The 16987-nt window shown below is 33.3% G+C and overlaps 2 protein-coding genes across 2 annotated transcripts; one reads left to right on the top strand and one right to left on the bottom strand.

Moving 5' to 3' along the window:
* Nucleotides 1-3591: 3591 nt before the first annotated feature.
* Nucleotides 3592-4683, top strand: LOC106761248 (aquaporin TIP4-1). The gene is made up of 3 exons (XM_014644779.2): nucleotides 3592-3773; nucleotides 3850-4088; nucleotides 4166-4683. Exons 1-3 carry the CDS (start codon nucleotides 3647-3649, stop codon nucleotides 4538-4540), a joined length of 741 nt encoding a protein of 246 aa, XP_014500265.1. The 5' UTR covers nucleotides 3592-3646; the 3' UTR covers nucleotides 4541-4683.
* Nucleotides 4684-8907: 4224 nt separating this feature from the next.
* On the bottom strand, nucleotides 8908-10561 carry LOC106760381 (protein JINGUBANG-like). The gene has a single exon (XM_014643817.2). It carries the CDS (start codon nucleotides 10338-10340, stop codon nucleotides 8991-8993), a length of 1350 nt encoding a protein of 449 aa, XP_014499303.1. The 5' UTR covers nucleotides 10341-10561; the 3' UTR covers nucleotides 8908-8990.
* Between the last annotated feature and the right edge of the window lie 6426 nt (nucleotides 10562-16987).

Raw genomic sequence — 16987 nt, 5'->3', positions numbered from 1 at the left:
TACAACACAGTTATGTGGTGCATTTCAATTTGGACTTCAACCAACCATGTGGAATCTCAATGTTGGGTCATTTACTACCTCTTTAGGTCTGCAAAAAACACCTACCACACTTTTAGTATAGTTCCATGCACAAAAAAGACAGTTAATGGGGATGGTTCTCTGCGTTCAAAATTTTGGTCCCTGCTGGCTAGGATTGTGTCCAAATCCTGCATTTGCCTCGCTGTAATCGTTTACAGACCAGTTGTAAACGATTACAGCACAGTTATGTTGTGCATTTCAATTTGGACTTCAACCAACCATGTGGAATCTCAATGTTGGGTCATTTACTACCTATTTAGGTCTGCAAACAACACCTACCACACTTTTAGTACAGTTCCATGCACAGAAAACACAGTTAATGGGGATGGTCCTCTGCGTTTACAATTTTGGTCCCTACTGGCCAGGATTGTGTCCAAATCCTGCATTTGCCTCGCTGTAATCATTTACAGACCAGTTGTAAATGATTACAACACAGTTATTTGGTACATTAAAATTTGGACTTCAACCAACTTTAATAANTTTGGTATTATTTAAACGAATTATTAATATCGTGTTTTCGAATACAAACACAAGGGGAAAAAAATATTGCAAATTCAGTTATGATGAACAATGTAATGCTATATATATATATATATATACAAATCATCAACAATGTGATGTTCTACATAAATTCATTTCTAAAGGAAACAATGTTCTTTGAATTACAAATAAAATATTAACAATCCTCCAAAAACCCATAGACATGCAGCGCTTCCATTCTTGCAATGTTGTCTTTGTCCAGAATTCACTCCTTCACGTAGTTCTTTCTAATTTCTCGCAAGTCCTCCTGAAACAAAATGTTTTTTGCTTCAGTTATAAACAACACCATTATTTGAAATGTATAANANCAAAATTTATGCTTACATTTGTATATTGCGGCAAGCTCTTGCCGTTGTACCTGTNCTCTCCATCCCCTAAAGGATGTAAATCAACTCCACCAACACAACCTTCATCCGCTTTATGTTGTTCATCAAACACAAGATGCCCAATCATATAAACACAAACTATCTAAATCATCTAAAAGTGAGCAAGGCATGTTACAAACATGTTTAGACTTCCTAGGAAAATAAAATGTAACTAAACAAACTAAAATATATAACCTACACACCACATCCACCTCTATGTCGTCATCCTCTACAATCAAATGAAACTTCTGAATCAAGTCCTTCTTTGTCGTGGTTCTGGGATTAAACATGTCACCAACCAATCCAACTAAACATTGGTCAAAGGTAACGTCTAGACCACCTATGTCTAACCCTGTGGCCATGAAGACATCCACAACATTCAAAGGAACCAATTGTTGACACACCCTAAAATTAACATCACTCCCAACCCACCGTTGAACCATCTCCTTCAATAATTTTAAATTCACCTCAATAGGGTTTAAAAGGTTCATGCAGCATTTAAAAGGGGTCATATTAAGACGCTCTATATGACGATATTGTAGTTTGGTATTCATTTCAAGAATGCTGGCCGAATCCATGAAAATACGAAGACGCCACTACAAAACATTAAAATAACATACATTAAATTCTANCCTTCAAACCTTATACATCATCCATNACAATAATACATAAAATTTTTTCTTACACTTGCTTTTCTTGAAGCCATTGGACCTGCAGTCATAACAATACCCACAAAATAACTTAGCTTTCGCTTAAAAAGAACAAACCTCTCTATTACAGATTCCATAACAAAAAGTACATTGTTGTACTTACCCAAAATATGCAATGGTCCGACAACGAGAACAAAACACCAAGGTTTCGCGAGATTGACACCGCTACAGAGAACGACAATGGTCCGACACCACTACGGTCATGGTCCGACAACGACAATGGTTGAAGCAAGAGGAGAACGACCCACAAGCGTTTCGCCACATACCCACAACAACCCACACCACAAAATTGATGGTCCGACAACAACAAGACCTCACCACAACCAAAATGCCTGAGACAACTTTGAGAAGGAGGCCGACCAAGAGACTGGGAGGACGTAGATGATGGGAACCATCGGAGAACAAATGACGAAAATGAAAAATGAAAGAGAGCGCGAAAACAAAAACCCAACAATTTACATTCCACTTTTGCCCCTTAATTCTTTTAATCATCTCATTTTTTAAAAATAAAACAAAACCCAATCAACATTTGACACCTGACCGTTGTTAAAAGAGTGTCAAAATTGAGTGTTAACATAACATTTTCCTACTAGAAAACTTGTGCAACATAAATCGGATAAATTTTTAAAACAATAATCTACACGCCTTAGAAAAAATTATAAGTGATTTTTGTCGACATATACAATAATCTTAAAAATTTATGAAATACTTGTGTCAAGATTTTTGTGCCTTTTTTTGCAAGCAAAGGCTTTCATAAAGGTCTATAGACCCTTGTTTACTTTTCCAAAACATAATTTTCACAACTATCATCCTCTCATTCTCTCATTTTCTTTCTTTCCTCTTTTCATTCTTATAAAATCATGAGTTTATTCTTTTACTTTTCTTAAAATTTCTTACTAGTCATGATATCTTCAAATATTTTTGAAAACTTCCCGTGTCATCCTGAAAGACATTAATTCTTAAAAATAGTGATTTACATATGTTAGAAAATTTTGTAAGTATCACACACAGATGTTTTGTTACACAATCTTTAAACCTATTTTAAATTATGTAATACGAAATACATTTCATTTATTAATTTTGAATTGTATAATTTGATATAAATTTCTAAATTAATATAAAATGTTTCCACTCAAATAATTTAGAACTTTTTTGGCAATTATTGATATTAAAGGAAAAAAGTATTGGTATTGTTGACCTTCATCTGAGATCTGGCTTAGCTGGATGAACAATATCTCATTTATGAATAGTTAATAACGTTAAATTTTTTAATAAATTACAGGTAGATGGTGAATATACGAAGATTAATTAGCGAGATATAGTTTCTTAAAGAAGTTGAATCTAAAGTTATTTCTAAAGTATTTAAAGAAAATGGTATGAGAAATAATAAACAGTGCATAAAATTCCATTGACCTTAGGTTGGTGTTATTAAAGAAAGGATTAGTTGCTTTCGAAGAAAAAAAGGTGGCCATTGAAAATATAAAGTTGAAGTGGGTACAGTGAGCCATCAGTGACAAGAGAAGAGAAAGTAGAGGCATGACACTACCGTCATCATGGCAGAATTACTACTTTTATTACTAACTACACATTTAACAAACGCAACCTTAGCTAACGACAACCCTGTCGCACATGTCCAAAGGACTCCCTTAACCAGCATGTGCAATCACAACGTTAGACCTAATTATTATTAATAACAAATTATATTTTGACATTTTATGTGAAATAAAAACTCATTGACAATATTATTTTGATAATATATATATAAGGTACATCAATGATTGGACTTGAATAATAGAAAATGTGATTATTAATACAGTATAATGTTGCTGGTCAACGGGTGTATAGTCCAACAGGGTTGCAGTAACAGGCCTTTCTGGTTTCATATAAATAACATGACAACGTTGTTTTTTGGTTATCCGGGAGTGTGAAGATTGTTTGTGGAAGAAAGGAGTCATGGCGAAAATCGCTCTTGGAAGCACCAGAGAGGCCACTCAGCCAGATTGCATTCAAGCCCTCGTCGTTGAATTCATCGCCACCTTCCTCTTCGTCTTTGTTGGCGTTGCTTCTTCCATGCTCACTGGTATACTCCACTATTGTATAACACAACGCAATAATCTTTGATACTTATATACCTATTTTTCCTTACTGTGTATCAGAGAAGCTTGGTGGGGATGCACTGGTGGGGTTGTTTGTTGTGGCCGTGGCACATGCACTGGTGGTGGCCGTCATGATCTCCGCCGCACACATCTCCGGTGGCCACCTGAACCCCGCCGTGACTATTGGTCTCCTTGCCGGTGGTCACATCACCGTGTTCCGTTCCATCCTCTATTGGATTGATCAGTTAGTCGCATCTGCGGCAGCTTCTTATCTCCTTTACTTCCTCTCTGGAGGACAGGTAATGAAGTTCAAGCTAATCAAATCTATATTTTTTATTTGTTTATTTATTTTTTTTAACGGTTTCTTGGTTTTCAGACAACTCCGGTTCATACGCTGGCTGCCGGAATAGGGTACGGTCAAGGGGTAATTTGGGAGATTGTGTTGACCTTTTCTCTGCTGTTCACTGTTTACGCCACCATGGTGGATCCAAAGAAGGGACCACTTGCTGGGCTTGGCCCAACCCTAGTTGGGTTTGTGGTGGGGGCCAATATCCTCGCTGGTGGGGCTTACTCCGCCGCTTCTATGAACCCAGCGCGGTCTTTTGGGCCTGCCTTGGTTACTGGCAACTGGACCGATCATTGGGTTTACTGGGTTGGGCCACTAGTTGGTGGTGGGCTTGCCGGTTTCATCTATGAAACTTTCTTCATTGATCGATCTCACGCTCCTCTTCCTCGTGATGAAGAATCCTAATGAGGAGGACTGTCAGCTTCGACTTTGCTTCCTTCATTCAGATTATTAAAAAGTCTTTTTTTGTGTCTATTTGTATCTTTGTTTTTTTTACAGCTCGCTTTATGTGTAATATATCTCCCAAAATAAGATCGCAATTTAGTTCACCCTGGATCTTGAATTTTACTTTAGGCATATTTTTATGCTATTGCTAAAACAAATTATATAACTTATTGTTTGGTAAAAAGAGTGCTCTAAACCAGAGAAAAACAAATATAATCTAATTCAAAATTAACAGTATTAAGTTAAAAAAATCTAAAGTGTCTAAGCACTATTTATCATTAAAATATATAGATAATATGTCAGTTTTCCGCTTTCCACTAGGCTACAAAGATCGTAAAATATAATCTTCTTTATCTTTTTCTAGTATCTCGCTTTTACATATTAACAACACTCAATACATATCTTTGCCTAATAACAAAGTTAGAGCATGACCCGTTAACATGTTTGGACTATGGTCATTGGTACCTTGGCCCAATAACCAAGTTGGACCATATCTCATTAATTTGTTCAAACTATGGCAGATAGTATCTTAGACCAATAATTAGGTCGATATTTGAATGAGTCTTTATACAATCAATAAGGATTTAGATAATGGATTGGATCCCTCTCTCTCAAGTCGTCATCCTCCTTCGGTGTTAATCTGACCTAACACTGGACAATACATTTATGTTTTTTAATTAATTGATATGAACATTCTTATAGTTTTATTTATGTATAACCTAATTTTAATTTATAGAATAAACTTGTTTATATACTTATTTTTCTCTTCTAAATCTATGACAATTAAATTCTTCGTTTTCATAACTTTTGTGGTCATGACAAACATAATTAATGATGTTGATCCTTTTTAGCCAAACTATGTCTTCAAACACTTCATGTTGAAAAATATAAAATGTTATTCACCCAATTTTGAAGTATTTGTATTCATGTAATTCAAAATTTGGGTTCAAACCTCCGTATCAACCCAATCGTATCCCTTTCTAACCTTTCAAGAAGTCTCGGCATGTTTCTTAGGAGGGTTAGCTCAGGTCTCTATGAAGTGCTCGACACTTATCCCTAGTCCTAAACAGGATGTGGTATTTAAATGTATCAATATCCAACTACCGACACTCCTACCACAAAAGGACTTTAACATACCTAATAAAAAAGGACAAACACTTCACTACACTTCTGGAGAAGCAAGCTTTTTTAGCGAGCACAAGTCACAACAAGTATAGTAGAGTGACTGAGTCATAAATTATGGCTCTTCCATTTCTATTTATAACGAACTGGTGATGGTTCAACTTCTAAACCTATTGGGCCACACCCATTTCATCCGAGCCCATGGATCTTATACCCTTTCGCGAACCATTATAATATGACAGTAAGCTAACACTTTGATTCGCATGCTAACTTTACCACCAACAATCATATCCCCTCATATCTCAAGGTTTTTCATTAAAACATTTTTGTTGCTAATCTCCTCGAGGTTAGAGGGCTACTATACCCGTAAGGGTAAGGCCAAAAATAACAATTTTTCTTTACAAAGCCTCTATTATAAACACCACCAATAATTGGACTACGGAATACCGAGACACTAAGCAATCTGTACATGCCTTCAAGTCATGAAAATATTGAGGGGCTGATGTATTGTATAAGACTAGAGACCTATTGGCTCTTCCAAGTAAGGTCTATAGCCTTAAACACGATAGAATACCGAATATCGTCGACCAAATATCATAATCTATATATCGGGTACCAGTGTATCCTATCCAAGAACGCATGGATGGACAACCAAAGAATGATGCTCACTTGACAAGTAATCGGGCCAGTGGGCTTTAAGGTTGGCGAACCCACATAAGTTGTGGCCCATGCAGTTGAATCAATGGTCAATGAGGTAAAACACTATAAATAGAGCATTAATGTTAATCTACGAGGTATTTTGCATCAATTGAGATTTGACCAAAAAAAATTTGATCAAACTTGAGCGTGGAGAACCTTTTGCAAGAATCCCCCTCTTATGATTACATCTGAAGTATTAGAGGACGAGTGTCAAGTAATAAGAATGAAAATCGGATAATGAGAAAGACAACATGTGAAGGTGGGATCTTTGCAAGATAAATTCAATCTTGAAAGAATAATGATAATAAAGGATGAGTCTTGCTCTTTTGCTTTACTTTGACATGTTGAATTATTCGACATTGATTCCAACTTTATCTTCTTCTTTTTTTCACTAGGTGTTTAGAGAGAGATATCACTACTCACTATTATATAATATGTCCATATGATGACACCAACAATAACTTAGTACTTTGAATTTATTAAATACTATTATAATCGACAAATATCAATAAAAAAAATAAAAAGATAACAATCTCCATTAACTTACATATATCCATTAACTTAGATATATATAACTAAAAAATAATTGCATCCCAATTAAATTATCCAAAAGATAAAAATCCATTGTAATATAATTAAGAATCCTACATTATTTGTGTTACAACATTACCATTCAAGGAATCTAAAATATCAGAAGAAATTAAAAGAATATGAGAGCTTATGTTTTGTAAAACTGATTAAAAGAATATGAGAGCTTATGTTTTGTAAAACTGATTATGCAAATTTTGAATAAAGTTCGTAAACAATAAATTTTCTACAAATTTTTAATTTATTAAATATATTTTGCATGATTTATATATATATATATATATATATATATATATATTACATTCTTAGTTTAGATACCAAATATATTTTTTTTATACACCAAATTAAGAGTGTGTTCTATCCATACAAAGACAGAAAAAAATGCTTAGAAATTAAATTAAGAATATATTTGCAATTTTGAGGTAACGTAGATGAGATTTAATCAGTTAAATTCTACATGTATATGGAACGATTTAATAAATAGTGATTTATATAAATGAATTTGATATTTAATATAGTATAATAGGTAAAACATATTTTAATCTGAAATAATAAATGAATTATTTGGAAATTTAAAAATTAAAAAATAGTCCTGTGGTGAGTGATTGTTCCGCAGGCGTCCAACGTACCCACTCTCCGCACCGCACTACAAAAGCAGTAGTTAGTTTAGTCATTACACTCCTTTATTGTATTTTAATAAAAAAATAAAAAATAATATATTAAATGAGTGTAAAAGAAAAATTTATCTTTAACAATTGTTTTTTACTAATTATTTTACAATCATTTATGTAACAGTTTGTGATTAGTATGTTTCAAATATATAAATTAATAAAATAGTGATACTGTTATAAAAAATGGTTAAAAAAAATTGTTAAAATATCATAGAGCCTATGTAAAATGATATTTTTTTTCCTTCTTTTATATACACAATGTACAATGCGTATTGTAAAACTATACATTTTTAAAGCAATTATGAGTATATTTCAATTTCTTAACTGAAATTATTTATTAAGCTAAATAATCGATTTGTATATTTAGCTACACGTGGCATTTTGATCGTGTTTAGGTTTTAATAACATTTGTTTTCTTAATTACTATCGTTTTTGATAATTTCATCACTTATTTATTTTTTTCAAACTTTAACTTTTTAATTTTCATATTCTGATTTGCTACTTTTAAAGAGAATAAAAACGTGCACAAAGAAAAAGAAAAAAAAATAAAAATAAAATGACGTTTCTTTATGAATTTTCACAAAAGTATGTCATTTTAATGTGTATCTTTTTTGTGAATTAAAAACTTTGATAATACTATTCATGTATTATATTTTTACTTCAATAAAGTATTTTCCTAATGTATACTTCAAAGATAACTTTGTTCTTAGATAAATATTTTATTTTCCTTTATTTAGCTTTCGTCGCGAAGATAATTCCCTTTTTTTTCTTTCATTTTTTAGGTAAAATATTTGAGTATAAATTATTTTTCTTGTTAATAGTTTTCCCCCCCTAATTTTATGATAAATTTTTAGTTTGAAAATTAAAAAATGATTAGTCAATAATTAAATAATATTATTAAATTTCCCTTACATTATTGATTTGATTATAATTAATCGATGAAGTAAAATATTTTTATTAGCACATATGGTATCTAAGATAAACATTATACATAAAATTTGCCAAATGTTTACTTCTTTTTTTCTTTTAACACTCTGTGGTTATTATCCGCACTCATTCAGATTTTGACAGGAATTGTGGCATATCGATGAGAAACGGTATGGGTATGCGTACGTTATAGAAGTGAAGGTTCTGTCGAAGAGAACCATTAATGGCTGCATTCTTCGTTACCTCACCAAGGATGAGCGTTGGTACGTAAGTGTTCATAAATCATACACAAAAACAGACACTACACATGCATGTTGAATATCTAAGTGTAAGAGCAAGAAGATGATTGTGGTTATTCTTATTGATTAATGATGATTATTAGTAAGTAATTAATTACATTAATCCTACTGGAAATAGCTACCTTGAAGCTTCTTCTCCACCCAAGAAGGCGACAGAACTGGGCTCATATCGTAGTCCCTGATCTTCACCCTTGGGGCTTCACACTGCTCACTGTAGTCCATGCACATTTTTTCATCGGGCAAAACTTTAATTCTCCAAACTTTGAATGTTTGATCCAAACTAGCACTGTACACCAAGAACCCCATCACAACCTTTTCCATCTCCAGGCATGCAGCCAAGCATCTCACTGGTCCTCTGTGTCCATCCAAAACCGTCAAACACTCATGGTAGCAACTCCCTTCCTCTCTCCTCCATACCCTAATGGTGGTGTCCTCTGAACCACTGAATATCATGTTCCCTACCGTCGCTAAACAAAGAACCGCAAATCGGTGACCCTGTAAGAATCCTCCATGATTGAACCTGTAGCACAGCCGTTCCTTCTCCCAGAAGTTTATCATCCCATCGGAGGACCCCGAATAGAGAAAGCAGTGGTTGAACGAGCAACTCAACGCGAGAGCGTTGACCGGGGAGGGTTGGAATTTGAGAGTCATGGTGAGAGTGTGCGAGTCTTCAGTATACACCCTTCTCCATATCTTCACCGACCCGTCGGAGGATCCGGTGAAAAGACAACCATCGTCTTGGTTCACCAATATGGCGTTGACGTTATCCTCGTGTGCGCCGAACGAGTCGACGCATTTTCTGTCGGAAACACGCCACGCCTTCACTGTTCTGTCGTGGGAGCCGGTGTAAAGGAGGCCCTCCGAGTGGTAATAGGCCATGCAAGAGACGGAATCTTTGTGCTTGGGCGTGTTCTTCCCTCTCGAGGGGAACATGAGGATCGAGCTCTTTCTAGGGAGAGTGCCTAGTTTCTTGGACTTGAAGCTATCTGAAACGGTGAAGGTCCATATCCTTATCTTGTGGTCCTTGTGCGTGGAGAAAAGCATGTTGCTATAAGCGAGAATGGCTCTGACCTCACCGGAGCTGGCTTTGAGATACCCTCTGTCCATGCAATCTGGCTGCTTCCAGACTCGGATTCTGCTGCTGTTGGAGCCGGTGAATACCAAACCCTTTGAAGCAGCGATTGCGTAGATGTTACCTTCATGGCGGTGGAGCGAAGCGATGCAGTGGTAAAGCAAAGAAGATGAAGGGGTTGGGAGAGGGGAAAGTGTCCATGGTGAATCCGGCATGATAGGGAACATGCCGTCGGAGCTTGAAGGCCTTGGGGAACTGAACTGAAGGTCTTGTTCGCTTATCTCTCTGTGGGTTTGAAGATGAAGGTGAAGAGGGGATTGTGGAGGTTCTGATTTTTGGGTGTCCATTAGGCTGAGGAGGGTGTCCTTGCCATGAAAATCCATGGCGTGATGAGATGAATATGTGCTTGGAATTAAAGAAACAAAAGTGGTAGCTATAGTAGTAATTGGGACTTTAGAAATTATCCCTCACAGTTGAGCTATAACAAACGTAATAAGGGTTTGGACGATGGGTGGAGTGTATTTATTATGGTATAAATGTTTCTCAACTGTTCTCTTATTGTCGTGCTCTCTTCTGCATCATTCCAATATGCGACCCCTCTTTGCTTTGCTTTTTCCTTTTCTTTTCCATGCCACTGCAGGAATAAGAATAAGGAACAGGTTATTCAGTAATTGTTACATTTACATTTAAGATAGAATTTGTTAAAACTGGTTTACATTTCAAATTACATTTTCTGCGTTATTTTAATAATGATGAAAGTAGTAACAGGAAGCTCTGAATCAATTGATTATCCAAATGGTTGGACATTTCTGCTGGCCATCATGAACTGGTTTGTCGTTTGTTCTAGAGAGGGAGCAGAAAGGTGGAGATATGAATGGGGTAGCTATCATCATTGTGATGAAGCTCATCATAGAACCTTCTCCTTTCTACTGGTATGGGTGGCGAAATTTTAATGTTTACTATTGAATCTCGAGGAGTTATTACTTAACAGATTGAACTTAACTTCTTGTCACACGTCAATGTAGAAATCATTGCTACATCTTCAATATCACCTTATGGTGTTGGACTATAAATGTCACACGAAAATTTAAGTCCATTATGAATTGTTTGAAATGCTATTCTTGCATACAAGTTTATAATGCTTTGTTCACCATTCAGCTCTTTATTTTTGTTTATCATCTTTGCCTATAGTAGTCTGTTGTTTCTTTGTATCTTTTTAATTATGAAAATGTGATTGCAGTGTTTAGTTATGCTCCTACCACAGTGAAAGAAAGAAGAGAGTGCAGCTGAGAATGAAAATGGTGTCAGAGTTAGTTGGTCGAGTTGCAACCACTGTTATAGCATCAGTTGACGGCATTTGATGCGGTGGATAAGAGTACATCAAATAATCTACATTTTCATCAATACTTCATCCTAGACAAACTACTCAATTTCGTAAAACCACTGCTACAAAAGTTTTATTAATCATGATGTTTAAAATATGTACTTAAACTTGATAAATTGAAAGGAAAATGATATTTTGATAACATAGACAATTTTTTTACAACATGACACGTGTGATCATTTTATTGGTTTATTTAAATTTATATTTAAAAATATTTAAAATAGATCAATCACAGGTCTTGTCAAAAAATGATTAAAAAAAATATTCTTAAAAAAAGTTTTTCCAAATTGAAATTATCAACTCTACGGTTAAAGTTTTGTCACTGAAATATATTTATTCATAATCTCTTTTGCCTTCTTTTTCTTTTATTTATTTATTCTTCTTTTTCTTTCTCATTTTCTCTGACAAAGTTGTCACACCATCATTGTTTATTGCCAAAAAAAATCTGTCAGTGATAATAACAATTTTATACTGTCTATAAATTTTATCGATAAAATATATTAATATATATTTTATCAAAGAAATTTTTATTTATAATTCAAATTCAAATTTGTTGACATAATCATTTTCATCTATAAATTATACTTTATTGAAGAATTTATTTATGTCAGTAATTAAAAAAACCATAGTGCAAAAAAAAAAAAAGCTTAAAAAGTATGTATAAACATTAAAACTGAGTAATTTTCTTTAAAATTATGAGAGCTGAAATTTAAAAATTGTACAATCTAACAGCTAAAAATGTAATTTAAATGAATTTATGTTGATATTTTTCCATGGTAACATGTGTATAAATTAAGTACATAGTACGAAAGTTTGGGTACAAATGAATAAAGAATCAATGGAGTGTGTGCTTGATTGGTTTAGTTATGAGTTGGGGAATAGAAAGAGAAAAATTACAGAAGTTGGCCAGGCTGTTTGTACTTTGGGTTACAGTTTCATTAAAAAAATGTACTATTTGTAATTTCCTTCGTTGAAAAACCACTCTATCCAGGACCTCGCAGTTTCAAGGTTCCCAAATTATCTAATGGAATAATTATACTAAGAGACACTCTTTTACTTTAACATTCAAAAAAAATATAGAGTGGGTTTCACTAATTAAATTTTTTTAACTAATTAAATTACATAATTTAAAAAATTACTGACATTTTACTGTATCAAATGAACGTAATCACTGTGTACCATAATCATATTTGCATAAAAATATAATGAATTTAAGGATACCAAAATGGTCAAGTTAAAAAAATTAGAAATTAAATCGATAAAGATAAGAAGAAGAGATATTTCAGCGTTAAAAGAGAGGAAGAAAATGAATTCCTTTCACAATTTTATTACTTTTCTTTAAATTAATACAAATTTTGAATTTTTTTTAATATTATTTAAATTAATCAATAATTAATATATTATGTGTATTTATTGAAGAAACATTAAAAATGTTAAATTTATAAAGAAAAAGAAGGTAAACGAAGTAATATATATGACCTCCCGAAGTTCCGCGTGGTCACAGATCATCCACAGTTATTTTGAACCACGAACGTGTTTGAAGTGTGTAATACTTATGTTATCTATATTTCAGCAGTTATTCATTATTTAAAATGATTATATAATTTTAATTTTACTTTAGCAACGTACTTTTACATTTCTATTATATGTTCGGTTACATATTGTTTTAGATGTATGGTATAAAGTGTTTATTTCTAGTAGCTTTCATTTTGATATGTTGGTTTTATGTCAAATGCAATTTAAACATCAATTATTATAAATATTTTTTTTTTCAAATTTTTTCTTGTCCTAATTTTTAGACATCTTTTTCTTATTTGTTTCATTTTTCTAACATATGTGCGCGGACTTTTAAGCCTATCTTTGTATGATGTGATGTATAAATATTATATAGGGCAGTCCATTTTAAAATACTTTTAATAAATCAAATACTAGACGGACCAAAGTTGAATTTAATGTTGTGTTTATATATGTCATGAGTTAATTTATGATTTTTTTTTTAATTTTTAAAATACTTTTAACATTGACATGTGCATTTCTCACTGTCAAGTGACAATCTTATCTGAAATGTGATGATTTATATATTTATTTTAAAAAAATAAAAAAATTTAAAAATTGAAAATTTCAAAAATTGACATATAAAAAGTATAGACTCAACATTAATGTCAACTTAACGAAAAATACCAAATTGAACCATTTAAAAAAATAAAAAGATTAAATTAAATAAAAAAAGACAAAATTGAACCTATCAACCAAATACAAAAACGAAATTGAACCAACCCAACAAATACAAGAACCAAATATATAATTAAACCTAATTATCATTATAAAACTGAAACCGTTACACAAAGTATGATATTATTTAAATTTTCTAATGTAAATATAGATGTTAGTTTGATTTAAATAATAGGTATAATCTAGTGGTCATTGGTGTAATAGTCGATACCGGAACAAGTAGATATGTTATATATAGATTGATGTATCTTATAGGAATGAATTTACATACTTATAATCGCCAACAAATGCACGAGCACACTCATCACGACTCAAGGAAATTGAGGAACGTGAACCTTAACCTTGTGTTTGAGCAAGAAATTTTAATGATTACAAGAAATTGAAATACATGGTATTTAAATTACTTACAATTGAATTCTCATCAATTAATTTATATTTTAAGACAAAATTATCTTTTAAAAATATTTGGCTCAACTTTTACATCAGACTTATTCGACTCGATCTTCTCTATGTGTTGAGTCGTCTCAAACTTCGATCCAAACCAACTCGTTTAGACCCTTAGCCATGGTCGACTTTGCTCATCTTTGTCTCAAGTCGAATTGGCTCGACCCTCAATGTTGAAGGTTGAACTAAGTCAGTTCGAGTTAAAGGGTAGATTTAATTTGACCCTCAATGTCGAATGTCAAGTCGAATCAATTAGGACATAAGGTGTAGTCGAGTCAGTCTTGACCAAGCGTCGAGACTAGTCGATCCTAATCAAAAGTCGAGACTAGTTGGCCCCAGCTAGAGATTGAAACTAGTCAGCCCTAGCCAAAGGTTGAAAAGAATTAGCCTTAATCGAAGGTCGAGAAAACTTGGTCCTTGTCGAAGATCAAGACGAGTCGACCATCAAGATGAGTTGAACTGGGACGAAGGTTGAGAAGAGTCAGCATCGGCTGAAGGTCAAGCTGAGTAGGTTTGATTTAAAGGTCGAGCCTTAAACTGAGCAAAATCGATTTGGGCAAAAGGTATAGACAAGTCACCCAACTATAGGTTGAGATGAGTGAACCCTGAACAAAGTTCGAGACAAGTCGATTCTGGCTAAAGGTAGAGATGAGTCAACTCAGGTTGAAGGTCGAGACGAGTCAACCCAAGTCAAAGGTTGAGATGAGTCAATCCTAGTCAAAGTTCAAAATGAGTCAACACAGGTCAAAGGTTGAGTCGAGTATGCTAAAGCCAAAAGTCGAGATGAATTAGCTTGGGTTGGAGGTTGAGACAAGTTGACCTTGGTCAAAAATCAAGGTAAGTCGAGACGAGTCAACCATGATTGAAGTTTGAGATGATTTGGCATAAGTCAAAGGTCAATTCGAGTAGGCCAAAACCGAAGGTCGAGTGATAAGTGTCCAATATGAGTTACTTTTGAGACAAATCTGATAAGTTTGTTTTGCAATTTCAATACCAATAAAGAGCCAAAGTGAAGAAAATAAAGAAAATGAATTAATTTCAATAAATTTTGGATGAAACTGTGATTGGTGCGGTTGAGCGATTGAATTGAGGCTAAGTTACAAAATCAAACCCTTTGGAGGAGGAAACCTCAAGCACCAAACTCGAGGTTAAGTCATAAAGACTCATTTTCAAAGAAGTCATCTTAGGAGCTGAAACACTATAGCATAAGACTAAGGCATAAAAGAAAACCCAACTAGGAAGGAAACATTTGCGGATGAAGCCACAAGTGCACTGTTGAGCACTCTCTAGACAATATATTAAAATAGAGTTGTACCCATGTTTTGAGAGAATATTTTGTGTCTTCTTAGAGACTTTTTAGAAGGCTTTTGTAAACACTTTTTTCTACACTTAATGAATAATTTTAGAGAGCATGATTATTTAAAACATTGTATTGATTGTATTCATTATGAGTAGATAAGTCTCTCTTGTGTTGAAACAAAGATATCACCCTTTGTAACTCTTTTATATTGGTACTATTTTATAATTAAAAGTATGCCTTTATTAAATGTTTGTTAATTAGTTTATGCTTGTTGTTATTGAACTGATTACTTATCTTATTTTACTAGCTTGGGATTGAGTGGAAAATGGTTTCAAGTTGTGGTCCAATTAATTCTCTCTCTGCTTTTAGATGCTAGGAATAGGTCTACGGTTCTAGTTGGTTATAGAGTCTTGATCTTAATGCAAGTAATTCATTTAATGAGTTACTGAAGAATCATACTAAAGTTTGATTATCTTTGGAACTAGGTGTTACATTTAGGAATGGGCCTAGCATTAAAGAGAACTCCTAAGACATGAATAATTGCATCTTTGTAATAAAGATTGAATTAATGCAAGAGACAAACAAAGTGGTGAAATCTAACTTCAACACATCTTTGTCATATTGAAGTTAACATTTTACTTAAAACTGTTTTAGTACGTCTTTATTGCCTTAATCAACACTTTTTATACATTAAATTTGTTTTCATACTTCTTGTACATCCCAAACACCATTTCATTCAAAACAAATAAGTTTGAACATTGTGTATTTCTACCAAATTTTTGTGGATACAATATTTGTTGTACTATAAACTACCAAATATATTTACTAAATAAATTGATTGCATTGGAACATTAACATCGAGTAGAGTAGTTTAAGTTAAATGTAGAGTCAAGTTACTCAGGACGAAGGTCAAACCCTGTCGGCCAGAATCGAAATATCGAGTTGAGTCGATCAAATAAAAGGTCAAATTGAATTAATTTTAACAATAGATAAATACCAGTCAATTTTAGCCAAAGGTCGAGTCAAGTCTGTACATGCTCATAGTTGAACTGAGTCGTCTCGAAGTCGACTTGGACAAAATGTCAAGACAATTTGACCTGAATTAAAATAAATTAATTGGACATATGAACTTTTTTCATCGTGATCAATGAAAAATTTCATAATCTGTAAAATTTCAATTTCTCATTTTAATAAATTTCAAATTTTGTTATTTTAATTATTTAAAATAGTTAAAATTTCTCAATTTCAATTTTCTTTTGATTTCTCATTCAAATAAGTTTACTTCAAAAAAATTTAAATTTTCCATACAAATGAATTACTTCTTAATTTGTCTCATCTAATATAACATTTAAAAAAAATGGGAAAAACACTTTTGTTGAATCCTCATTTAAAGCTGTATAATAAGGCAGCAAGCACTCTTTGAGGGACAAACTATTGAAAGGGTGAATAGATTGGACAAAAATAAACAGCAGAGGATGTAGACGTAAAAGAGACAGCGAATAGTGATTGTTAGATTGAGTGTTTCTGACGAGAGGCATATAAGCTTCACTCAAACAAAATTCAAGCACAGTTTGTTCTTGGAATGGAAGACGAAAAAGGTGAAGCCGATGGCTAACGGAGGAGACGCTAACGGAGCAAGCGCCGAACAGAAGAGCTGCGAACGGAGCAGG

Source organism: Vigna radiata, chromosome 5 (assembly GCF_000741045.1).
Source record: "Vigna radiata var. radiata cultivar VC1973A chromosome 5, Vradiata_ver6, whole genome shotgun sequence".
Taxonomy (NCBI): domain Eukaryota; kingdom Viridiplantae; phylum Streptophyta; class Magnoliopsida; order Fabales; family Fabaceae; genus Vigna; species Vigna radiata.
This window is presented reverse-complemented; position numbering and strand designations above follow the sequence as displayed.

What these genes read in the sequence shown, in the direction of transcription:
- LOC106761248 (XM_014644779.2), top strand. Translation starts at nt 3,647, where the DNA reads ATGGCGAAAATCGCTCTTGGAAGCACCAGAGAGGCCACTCAGCCAGAT. An exon ending in TGCTTCTTCCATGCTCACTG is followed by an intron (nt 3,774 to 3,849) that starts GTATACTCCACT and finishes ACTGTGTATCAG; the next exon opens with AGAAGCTTGGTGGGGATGCA. An exon ending in ACTTCCTCTCTGGAGGACAG is followed by an intron (nt 4,089 to 4,165) that starts GTAATGAAGTTC and finishes CTTGGTTTTCAG; the next exon opens with ACAACTCCGGTTCATACGCT.
- LOC106760381 (XM_014643817.2), bottom strand. Translation starts at nt 10,340, where the DNA reads ATGGATTTTCATGGCAAGGACACCCTCCTCAGCCTAATGGACACCCAA.